The sequence below is a fragment of the Nycticebus coucang genome, unplaced genomic scaffold (assembly GCF_027406575.1).
Source record: "Nycticebus coucang isolate mNycCou1 unplaced genomic scaffold, mNycCou1.pri scaffold_64, whole genome shotgun sequence".
Lineage (NCBI taxonomy): Eukaryota > Metazoa > Chordata > Mammalia > Primates > Lorisidae > Nycticebus > Nycticebus coucang.
Genome location: NW_026515589.1, coordinates 161,045 through 172,923, shown reverse-complemented (window position 1 = coordinate 172,923; position 11,879 = coordinate 161,045). Strand labels below are relative to the sequence as shown.

At 42.7% G+C, this 11,879-nt stretch overlaps 1 protein-coding gene across 1 annotated transcript; it reads left to right on the top strand.

Moving 5' to 3' along the window:
* The first annotated feature begins 376 nt into the window (after positions 1 to 376).
* LOC128579530 (leucine-rich repeat-containing protein 37A2-like) lies at positions 377 to 7,520 on the top strand. The gene is made up of 4 exons (XM_053581575.1): positions 377 to 762; positions 6,478 to 6,529; positions 6,611 to 6,753; positions 7,430 to 7,520. Exons 1-4 carry the CDS (start codon positions 638 to 640, stop codon positions 7,518 to 7,520), a joined length of 411 nt encoding a protein of 136 aa, XP_053437550.1. The 5' UTR covers positions 377 to 637.
* The last annotated feature ends 4,359 nt before the right edge of the window (positions 7,521 to 11,879 follow it).

Sequence of the window (11,879 nt, the reverse complement as noted above, 5' to 3'; positions counted from 1 at the left end):
ATTTGATGTTGCAGTGAGCTATAGTGATGCCACTGTACTCTATCCAGGGCAACGGAGTGAGACTGTCTCAGAAAAATAATTTATGTCTTCAGAAAATATATCTTTTAGCCAGACATGGTGGTGCATACCTGTAGTTCCAGCTACTAAAGATGCTGAGGCAGGAGGCTTACTTGAGCCCAAGAATTTGAGGCTACCGTGAGCTATGATCATACCGCTATACTCTACCCCAGGTGACAGATTGAAACCCTATCTCTAATAAAAAATTATAGATACCTGGCTCAGCACCTGTAGCTCAAGCGGCTAGGACACCAGCCACATACAGGAGAGCTGGGGGGTGGGGGTGGGTGGGAGGGGGTTCAAATCCAGCCCAGGCTCGCCAAGCAACAATGACAACTATAACCAAAAGATAGCCAGGCATTGTGGTGGGCACCTGTAGTCCCAGCTACTTGGGAGGCTGAGGCAAGAGTTTGAGGTTGCAACAAAACTTAAGCCAAAGAGTTTGAGGATGCTGTGAGCTGTGATGCCACAGTACTCTACCCAGGGTGACACCTTTTGTTTTGTCTCAAAAAAAAAAAAAAAGAAAAGAAAAGATAGATAAATAAAAGTTATCTCACTGGGTAGGTAAGACTTAAAAGGAATGAATAAAGATTTGGAGATACTGGTCATTATGATGGATAATCATGATTGTTTTCTTCCAAAACAGATTTATTCTCATAGACGAGCAGCAAGGACAGATGTAGAATCAGGCTCAGTCCCAAGGAGGTAAATACTGGTCTGGCGATTTAAATTAGAATTTTAGAACTAGAGAACTTAGAACTCATCTATTTCAATCCTTTCATTTTATTTTTTTTATTTTTATTTTTTATTAAATCATAACTGTATACAATGATATGATTATGGGGCATCATACACTCACTTCATAAACCATTTGACACATTTTTATCACAGTGGTTAACATAACCTTTCCGGCGTTATCTCAGTTACTATGCCAAAACATTTACATTCTACATTTACCAAGTTTCGCAAATACCCCTGTAAGATGCACCACAGGTGTGATCCCACCGATTCCCCTCCCTCTACCCACCCCTCCCTTTCCCACTTCCCCCTATTGTTAAGTTGTAGCTGGGTTATAGCTTTCATGTGAGAGTCCCAAATTAGTTTCATAGTAGGGCTGTGTACATTGGGTATTTTTTCTTCCATTCTTGGGATACTTTACTAAGAAGGATATGTTCCAGCTCCATCCATGTAAACATGAAAGAGGTAAAGTCTCCATCTTTCTTTAAGGCTGCATAGTATTCCATGGTATACATATACCACAGTTTATTAATCCATTCGTGGATCGATGGGCACTTGGGCTTTTTCCATGACTTAGCAATTATGAATTGGGCTGCAATAAACATTCTGGTACAAATATCTTTGTTATGTTGTGATTTTTGGTCTTCTGGGTATATGCCCAGCAGAGGAATTACAGGATTGAATGGCAGATCTATTTTTAGATCTCTGAGTGTTCTCCATATATCTTTCCAAAAGGAATGTATTAATTTGCATTCCCACCAGCAGTGCAGAAGTGTTCCCTTTTCTACGCATCCACGCCAACGCCTCTGGTCTTGAGATTTTGTGATATAGGCTAGTCTCATTGGAGTTAGATGATATCTCAAAGTAGTTTTGATTTGCATTTCTCTGATGATTAAAGATGATGAGCATTTTTTCATATGTCTGAAGGCCGTGCGCCTGTCTTCTTCAGAGAAGTTTCTCGTCAAATCCCTTGCCCAGCCTGCGATGGGATCCCTTGTTTTTTTCTTGCTGATGCGTTTGAGTTCTCTGTGGATTCTGGTTATTAAAACTTTGTCAGAGTTATACCCTGCAAATATCTTCTCCCATTCTGAGGGCTGTCTGCTTGCTCTGCTTACTGTGTTCTTAACTGTGCAGAAGCTTTTTAGTTTGATCAAGTCCCAGTAGTGTATTTTTGAAGCTGCTTCAATTGCCCGGGGGGTTCTCCTCATGAAATACTCACCCAGACCAATTTCTTCAAGGGTTTTCCCTGCATTCTCCTCTAGTATTTTTATAGTTTCATGTCTTAAGTTTAAATCTTTAATCCAATGAGAGTCTATCTTAGTTAATGGTGAAAGGTGTGGGTCCAATTTCAGTCTTCTGCAGGTTGCCAGCCAGTTCACCCAGCACCATTTGTTAAATAGGGAATCTTTTCCCCACTGAATGTTTTTAATTGGCTTGTCAAAAATCAAATAGCGGTAAGTAGCTGGATTCATCTCTTGGTTCTCTATTCTATTCCAGATATCTACTTCTCTGTTTTTGTGCCAATACCATGCTGTTTTGATCACTATCGATTTGTAGTAAAGTCTGAGGTCTGGTAGTGTGATTCCTCCTGTTTTGTTTTTATTTCTGAGTAATGTCTTGGCTATTCGAGGTTTTTTCTGATTCCATATAAAACGAAGTAATGTTTTTTCAAGATCTTTAAAATATGACAGTGGAGCTTTAATAGGGAGTGCGTTGAAATTATATATTGCTTTGGGTAGTATGGACATTTTGATAATGTTGATTCTTCCTAGCCATGAGCATGGTATGTTTTTCCATTTGTTAACATTTTCAGCTATTTCTTTTCTTAGAGTTTCATAGTTCTCTTTATAGAGATCTTTCACGTCTTTTGTTAGGTAAATTCCCAAATATTTCATCTTCTTTGGCACTACTGTGAATGGGATAGAGTCCTTAACTGTTTTTTCAATTTGACTGTTGTTGGTGTATATAAAGGCTACCGATTTATGAATGTTGATTTTGTAACCTGAGACGCTGCTATATTCCTTGATCACTTCTAGGAGTTTTGTAGTAGAGTCCCTAGTGTTTTCCAGATACACAATCATATCATCTGCGAAGAGTGAGAGTTTGATCTCTTCTGACCCTATATGGATACCCTTGATCGCCTTTTCTTCCCTAATTGCGGTGGCTAAAACTTCCATTACAATGTTGAAAAGCAATGGAGACAATGGTCAGCCTTGTCTGGTTCCTGATCTGAGTGGAAATGATTCCAATTTAACTCCATTCAATATGATATTGGCTGTGGGTTTGCTGTAGATAGCCTCTATCAGTTTAAGAAAAGTCCCTTCTAGAATAATTTTCTTGAGTGTTCTGATCATGAAGGGATGCTGGATATTATCAAAAGCTTTTTCTGCATCAATTGAGAGAATCATATGGTCTTTGTTTTTTAATTTGTTTATGTGCTGAATTACATTTATAGATTTACGTATATTGAACCAGCCTTGAGAGCCTGGGATAAAACCAACTTGGTCATGATGTATAATTTGTTTGATGTGTTGCTGGATTCTGTTTGTTAGGATCTTGTTGAATATTTTTGCATCTATATTCATTAGTGATATTGGTCTATAATTTTCTTTTCTTGTTGGGTCTTTTCCTGGTTTGGGGATCAGGGTGATATTTGCTTCATAGAACGTGTTGGGTAGTCTTCCTTCTTTTTCTACATTTTGGAACAGGTTGAGTAGTATAGGTACTAATTCCTCTTTAAAGGTTTGGTAGAATTCTGGCGTGAAACCATCTGGTCCCGGGCTTTTCTTTTTAGGGAGGTTTTGTATAGTTGATGCTATTTCTGAACTTGATATGGGTCTGTTCAACATTTCCACTTGATTCTGGTTAAGTCTTGGAAGGTGGCGTTCTTCCAAGTATCGGTCTATTTCCTTCAGGGTTTCATATTTCCGAGAATAAAGTTTCTTGTAATATTCATTAAGGATTTTTTGGATTTCTGATGAGTCTGTGGTTATTTCGTCTTTGTTGTTTCTGATTGATGATATTAGAGATTTTACTCTTTTTTTCCTGATTAGGTTGGCCAGAGGTTTATCTATTTTATTGACCTTTTCAAAAAACCAGCTTTTTGATTTATTGATCTGTTGTATTATTCTTTTGTTTTCAATTTCATTTAATTCTGCTCTAATTTTGGTTATTTCTTTTCTTCTACTGGGTTTGGGGTTGGAATGTTCTTCCTTTTCCAGTTGCGTGAGATGTCCCATTAAGTTGTTAACTTCCTCTCTTTCCGTTCTCTTGAGGAAGGCTTGCAGTGCTATAAATTTCCCTCTTAGAACTGCCTTTGCGGTGTCCCAGAGGTTCTGATAGTTTGTGTCTTCATTGTCATTTTGTTCCAAAAAATTGGTGATTTCTTTCTTAATCTCATCTCTGACCCAGCTATCATTCAGCATAAGGTTATTTAACTTCCATGTTTTTGTATGGGTATGCAGATTCCTGTTGTTACTCAATTCAAGTTTTATTCCATGATGGTCCGAGAAGATGCATGGAATAATTTCTATTCCTTTAAATTTACTGAGGTTAGACTTGTGACCTAAAATGTGATCAATTTTGGAGTAAGTTCCGTGGGCTGATGAGAAGTATGTGTATTCAGTTTTGTTGGGATGAAATGTTCTGTAGATGTCTGCTAAATCTAAATATTGGATGGTGAGGTTTAAATCTAAGATTTCTTTGCTCAGCTTCTTTCTGGAGGATCGATCCAACACTGCCAAGGAAGTGTTGAAATCTCCAACGATTATGAAGCTGGAGGAAATCAAGTTACTCATGTCTGTTAGAGTTTCTCTTATAAATTGAGGTGCATTCTGGTTGGGTGCATAGATATTAATAATTGAGATCTCGTCATATTGAGTATTACCCTTAACAAATATGAAGTGACCATTCTTGTCCTTCCTTACTTTTGATGGTTTAAAGCCTACTGTATCTGCAAATAAAATTGCAACACCTGCTTTTTTCTGATTACCATTTGCCTGAAATATGGATGACCATCCTTTCACCCTGAGTCTGTATTTGTCTTTTAAGTTGAGATGTGACTCTTGTATGCAACAAATATCTGGCTTGAGTTTTTGTATCCAGTCAGCTAACCTATGCCTCTTTAGAGGACAGTTTAAGCCATTCACATTGATGGAGAGTATTGATAAGTCTGGTGGAATTTTGGGTATCGAGTTTTTCAAAGGTCCAGTGGACATTTTTAATCCTTTCGCCAGTGTGGAAGTTGGAGTTTGATCCGAAGTTTCTGCGTGAGTTTACTTTTGTGGTATAGGATTGGGTTGGTCATTGTGGAGGATAGGTCTGAGAACATCCTGAAGAGCTGGTTTACTTATGGCAAATTTTTTCAACATATGAATGTCATTGAAGTATTTAATTTCTCCATCATAGATGAAACTCAGTTTAGCTGGATACAAGATCCTGGGTTGAAAGTTTTTTTGCTTTAGGAGATAATCCTTTCATTTTATACTGATGAAACTGCCAGAGGCAGGAAGAATACTTACCTGCCTTAGTGCTTTGCCTGGATCCAGCAAAATTAGCTCCCCACACAAAGCTGAGTTGGACAGGAGTGGCAAGGACGAATCTGCTGCCACCAGTCCTTCAAGGGAAGGCAGGGGCGGGGGTTGGAGTTGTGCCTGTTCCTTCCGGTGGTGGGCATCAGGCCAGGCAGAGGCCTTTTTGGAGGCTCTGGGGAAGGGGCAAGGGAGCTAGTCTCCTTCAAGGCTCCTTCAAGAATATATGACTCCTTCCTCCAGAGTGGCAGGAAAACCTACCTTCTCATTCTACTTGCTTTGGGGTCTCCATTCTCTATTTATCCAAATGTCAGAGAATTTTAACTAGAAGAGACCTTAAATAATACTTTGCCTCTTCCTTTTATAATAAGAAAAAGGAGACAGAGAAAAGGAAATTACGTTGCTCCATGGTCCCAGTGCTAGTGTCAGAAAGAGGGTGGTCCCTTTCCAGCTGGGGACTTCTCCATTGATTATTCTCTACTTGGGCTGTGAGTCACATTTTATATCACAATTCAATACGCACATGCTGTGTAGACATGAGTAGATGTGGAAACAGTGCACTCTGATTTTTTTTCTATTCTGCTCATATTCTAAAAGGATATTTTGTCCTTTAAACTGATTTTACAACTAGTCAGTGACAGCCTGCAGTATGAAAATAAGTTTTGTAGCTGGACCCAGGCATTTGCTTGACGGGACTCGCCTGATAGGATAAAGCTTCTAGGAGAATAGAAGCACTTTATCCTTCACCCACCAGCAAACGCTATCTGTGGTACTAGGTTTGAAAGGGACTGACGTCAAATGCTTCTGGAGAGTGAAGTACTTCTGGCCTGTGTGTTTGTACAGTTTGTTCACTGTACAAGGGAACTTGGCCAATGGGGTAAGTGGGGCTGAAAATCCTCCCTGTACCTCCCACCAAGCCATGCGCAAAGGTCCCCCCAGTGACATTACGGGGCCCTCTTAAACAGACGTGGAGAGCTTCTGGAAGTCTCTCCATGAAATGATTTTCAGGATTCCAGGTCCATAATGATGTTGCCCACTGTGATTATGTGCCGAACCACAGATTTAGTCCCAATAAAATGAGAGGTGTACATCGTGGGAGACCTGGGAAATGGCAGGTATCACTAATTGTCTTGTGTGTGTGTTTTTTCCCAAGGGGCTTTTTTGAATTTCTGCATAGAAGATGCTCATCGCAGAGTGAAAGCCAGGTAAATTTGAGGAAGATTCAGTGCTGTGGCCAGAGAAAACAGGAGAAATGCAGAATTAATACCTACCTTTCTCTTTTCTAGGAGGGCTTTTTCTGGTTAAGGCGTCCACTTTGGCTGAGGGATATGTACAGACCTCTCAATGCCACACGCAAGAAAAACATGGCCCAGAAGCTTCACGACAAGGAGTCTTCTGATGAGGAAGAGATTTACAAGAAGGATGCAGGGTAAATGACTGGGAACAATTTAAAATCTCATCTACAGTGGCCAGGCACGGTGGCTCACGCCTGTAATCCTAGCCCTCTGGGAAGTTGAGGCAGGACGATTGCTTGAGCTCAGAGTTCAAAGCCATCCTGAGCTCTACTAAAAATAGAAAAATTAACCGAGTGTTGTGGCAGGTGCCTGTAGTCCAAGCTACTTGGGAGGCTGAGGCAGAAGAATCATTTGGACCCCATAGTTTGAGGTTACTATGAGCTGCTCACAACATCTAGCCAGGCCAGACTCCATCTCAACAAAATATCTTATCTAAAATGAGGGGATAATGAGAAGTTTAATTGCTCCTTTTTTTTTTATTTATTTTTATTAAACCATAGCTGTGTACATTAGTATGATCCTGGGCTCCATACACTTGGTTCATAGATCGTTTGACACATTTTCATCACATTAGTTAACATAGCTTTTGTAGCATTTTCTTAGTTATTTTGCTAAGACCTTTACATTCCACATTTACTAGGATTCACATATACCCTTGTAAGATGCACCGCAGACATAATCCCATTAATCCCCCTCCTTCCTCCGCCCTCCCACCTCCCTCCCCTCCCTGTCCCCTTTGACATGAAAGCTATAACCCAGTTAATTGCTCCTTTTAAGAGTAAAAGCCTTGCCATTGTCTTCCTATTCCAGCGAGCCCATATCAACAGCAACACCTGTGGATTCGGCTGCTGAAGGTGGTGAGGAAAATGAGACAGTGCCAGAGGGGGAGGACGAAGAGTGATCCAGCCTACCTAAGGCCGCCTGCAAACTGCATTTTCTAATGTTGGCATCTCAGCATTGCTTGTAAGATACTTATTTTTCACACACAAAAAATGTATACAATCTATTGTCAATTCCAGCCAGCTGGTAAGAAACTTAAACCCTTAATATATATGCCACTCCCTTGATTAAAGCAGCCTGCTGGGGGCTTAGCCAAGCAGACTTAGGGACTTCTAAGCTGTGAGTGTCCATTCTCTTGTAGGATGTCCTCAGGGTAGCCTTCATTTGCCTGCCTGGGTCTTAGCTCCCTTTCATAGATATGCAAAGTCACACCAGACCAGCCCCTCCGGTGCTATCCTCAGACATGCTGGTTTTCCTGCTGGGCCAACAACAGAATCAGACTCATTGCTGACATGTGCACTTGTCTTCCTTCCCCTCCTCCTGGTGCCTGCTCCACACTCAGGTTTCTCGCTCTCTTCTGCTCCATTTTCTGTCCTCCATTTCTCCTCCTGGATATAGGACTAAAGAATATCTTGGCATCTGGAGGAAAAGGAATAATTGCACCTGCCCAGAGGGCCCCCGTGCGGGGACAGCCCTGTCAGGGGAGGGCCCAGAGCAGACACAGACTTGCCAGAGGCCCCTCCAGCAGGGAGGGCCCAGATCCCCTCCCCAGCCCAGCTCCCTGCCTGGAACATCCAGGGCTGCTGGCCAAGGGTCACAGCTGCAGCCTGCGGAGTAGAAACCAGGGTGATGCCAAGAAAGAGGGGAGGAGCCTGGAGAGAGACTTAGAGAGAGTGAAGGCCCAAGGATCCACTGCCTGGATAAGACCTGACCTTCAGGATGCCCATCACGAAAGGAGGGAAAGAGAGACTGGGGAGAGCCTACACAGAGGGGCTTATGATTAAGAATCAGGAAGTAGGAAAAGACACAAAAGAGGTGATAAGTTACAGGCAGAATGCTGTTTCTCTGTCAGTGTCCTCAGAATCTGCAAAGTAACCTTCTGCATGTACAATTGCAATGGTGTGACAGGGTGGCCTTGGGAAAGGAGAAGGGAGATATGGAGGGATGGGGTGAGAACTTGGGGCCCCATTTTCTGGCAGGAGAACACCTCGCCTTGGGCCCCATTCTGCCCTCATCTGCACACTTCTCTCCCAGGGCCTCCAAAGCCTCCCCTCTGCAATGAGCAGATGGATCTGGGATCTGCACAGGCCCCTTCCCACCCTCAAATGCTGCAACTAAGATGAGGCAGGAGTGGCTGCCTTGTCTTGTTCCTCCTAGAGGCAGCCACCGTCCCCTCGTCTCCCTGTGCAAGACATGGATGCCCCATCTTTTCTTCTCCTCTCACTATTGACTTCTCATTTCTGTCTCCTAGTTCCTATTCATTTCCTTTCTCCTTGTCAGTCACCAATGCTACTGTTCTCCAACACGGGGATATTGGAAAAATGACTCTGGATATAAGGCCACCCTGTCCAATCAGTCCATGGATGAATTATCTACTCCATGCGAACAGGCAAGCACCCTGCATGGTGCTGGGGTTGTGTTGAGTTCTGTAGAAGAGAAAGACAGCCAAATCCACGTGTCCAGTTACTGTCATGTGCCTGGGATGTTCTTAGGGACTCGGGAAATATTTAATCCTCACAACAACCCCATTAATTTTTCTAGCCTCTTAGAGAGGATGGATATAAAAGGAGAGGTAAAGCAACTTGTCCAAATTCACTGCAAGTGAGGCAACGGGGATTCCACAGCAGGTGGATTTGGGGCACACACATAAAGGGACCTTCCAAAGTTTGCCTGGAGCCATAGAGGACTGCAAAGGGTTGGGAAGGCAGGGGGCCTGGGAGGCCTGAGCACAGGGAAGAGGCTGGGGCCTGACTAGAGGGTGGGGGAGCAGGGCAGCGCTGTCTGGCTGGAGCAGTGCCTCTGAAAGGAGCCGGGTCATCTGTTGCTGTTGCCCAAGGGAACATTCCTGGGGTCTGGTTGATTCCAGGCAATGAGGCCAGTGGGACTGTGAGAGCCAATGAGGGCAGCAAGCCCAGCAGCCCGCCCAGCAGCCCTTCACACACAGCCTCGGAGTTCCTGTTGGCCTTAGAGGGTGACCAGGTGCATCTGGACGTGGAGCTCTTAAATGGAATCAAGTTAGGGTTTTATTCCTATTTCCAAGATTTTGGACATGGGAGAGGTGTGAATCTCTTGCAGAGAAATAAACTTCAGATAAGAAGGTACCTAGAAAGACAATGATGTATGACATATCATGGGTCCTAAATTTGTAGTCACTTGTACAACTAAGACTAAATGAGGGAAATATGAGAGGGTGTGACCCGGGGGATGGTCACTAGAGTGATTATCTCATCATAACTTATTAAGATGTTTTTGTGCTATTCTGCAAATGCATTTTACTTTATATTTCAAAAAAATATTTTTAAGGACTACTGGAATAGATATAATTTGAGGGGACAAAGTTCAGGATTAAATGCAGAGTTTCTCTAAAAATGATTCTAAATACATACAATTCACAGACAAAATAGCTGGAGCAGCATTAGCTGACTTGGGGAGGACAAGTGGTGGGCTGGTCCCTGGCCAGGGTCCGTGTGACTAATTCAAGCTTCCCAACCCTGTGTCAGCTGCAGCTCCGCTGAGGCCCAGGCTGAGCCCTGCACATCACGGCCTTGCCAGGTGTCGGTTCACCTGGAGTGTGCAGCACGGACGGGCCAGGGACCCCTGGGTGGCCCAGAGAGGGGGGATCGGTAGGGGCCTTTGGGGAGGGGGAAAGTGTGGGACTCAGCGGGCTCCTCGGGATGCAGGAAGATATTATAGGTATTAAAGATGCAAGTACATCAACTTCATAGTTGGCTATGAAGAAATCAGGAAACTTCCACCATCCTCTTTTTGTGTAACTTTCCAAAAAATGAATACCTATAGCAGCAGCTCTCCAAATTTGGCTCCTAAATCAGCAACAATTTGCTAGAAATATTATGTAAATGTTTGGGGCCCACCCCAGCCTACTGTATCAGAAGCTCTGAATGTGGGGACTCAGCAGTCTGTGTTTCCACAAGCTCTCTGGGTTATTCCCATGCCTCTCAAGTTTGAGAACCACTGACGTAAAGCATCTTCCTTAATGGTGTCTTGGTCACTTTAGTGGTTAGCAAAGGCACATGGGCTTGAGTCCATGACTACATTTTGGATGAATATGTTTGATTCTGAAGATTGGAACTTTAATTGTGTATTTCCCAGAACTAGTACAAATGACAAAATATCTCATTAAAACTCACAGTATACTTTAGGATATTATCTCAAAGTCAATTCATATTAGAATCCATGAGTTATTGTGAAGTGTTTTAACACATGACCTTTTAATTTATTGTCCCATCCAACTAGATAGATTAATCCAAGTTTAAAGTTTTTTTAAAAAGACAGGTGGAGGGCGGTGCCTGTGGCTCAGTGAGTAGGGCGCCAGCCCCATATGCCGAGGGTGGTGGGTTCAAACCCAGCCCTGGCCAAACTGCAACAAAAAAATAGCTGGGCATTGTGGCGGGCACCTGTAGTCCCAGCTGCTCGGGAGGCTGAGGCAAGAGAATCGCGTAAGCCCAAGAGTTAGAGGTTGCTGTGAGCCGTGTGACACCACGGCACTCTACCCGAGGGTGGTACAGTGAGACTCTGTCTCTACCAAAAAAAAAAAAAAGACAGGTGGATACTGACAATGAGGATTCAGGTGTGGGGTGTGTTTATCTCGTGGGTTGTTTGCATTTGAAGTTAGAAAGAAAACTCTACCTACTACAGTGTATCAGAATTATAATGAAATATGACATAATGTCCATTGGCAAAATAGAAACACTCCGTTGTGAGAACTTTTTTATCAGGAAATAATTAATTTCTCAGTTATTTAAATAGCAAAATTAATGTAATAAATGCTTATTGCCAAGTTAACACCTATAGTCCCCTAGAACTTGTTATCAGGAGATATGATCTACACTGAATAGAAATCAGATTTCAGTGAAAATGATCAGCAACAGATATGTGCACATTAGTGTCAAGAGGCCTGTGTTACAGTCATTTGCCTTTCTGAAGTCTGTTCTTCATTCAGAACAGCTCCTTTCTCTTTCTGAAGTTCAGTTTCCTCATTGGTAACAGAATATTGGATTTAAAGAGCTCTGAAGGCTCTAAGAGATCTAATATTTTCTCTGGGCTGGAAATGCAAGAGATAGCTTGAGAACTTGAGGAAATACTTAAGGTAAAATCAAGTACTGAAAGCCTCAGATATGGATGGCCCTTTTCTGCTGACTATTGCAAGACTGGGTGGAATGTGCAGGCCCAGAAGGGATGGTGGCCTGAGAGAAGAAATATGGGGAGGTATCGATGTCACAGTGAAAGAGATGTTGCCTTC

Bases quoted from the DNA above. Each gene is read 5' to 3' on its own strand.
- LOC128579530 (XM_053581575.1), top strand. From the start codon at position 638: ATGAATAAAGATTTGGAGATACTGGTCATTATGATGGATAATCATGAT. The intron at 6,530-6,610 runs GTAAATTTGAGG...TCTCTTTTCTAG, and splicing joins CATCGCAGAGTGAAAGCCAG to GAGGGCTTTTTCTGGTTAAG. The intron at 6,754-7,429 runs GTAAATGACTGG...TTCCTATTCCAG, and splicing joins ATTTACAAGAAGGATGCAGG to CGAGCCCATATCAACAGCAA.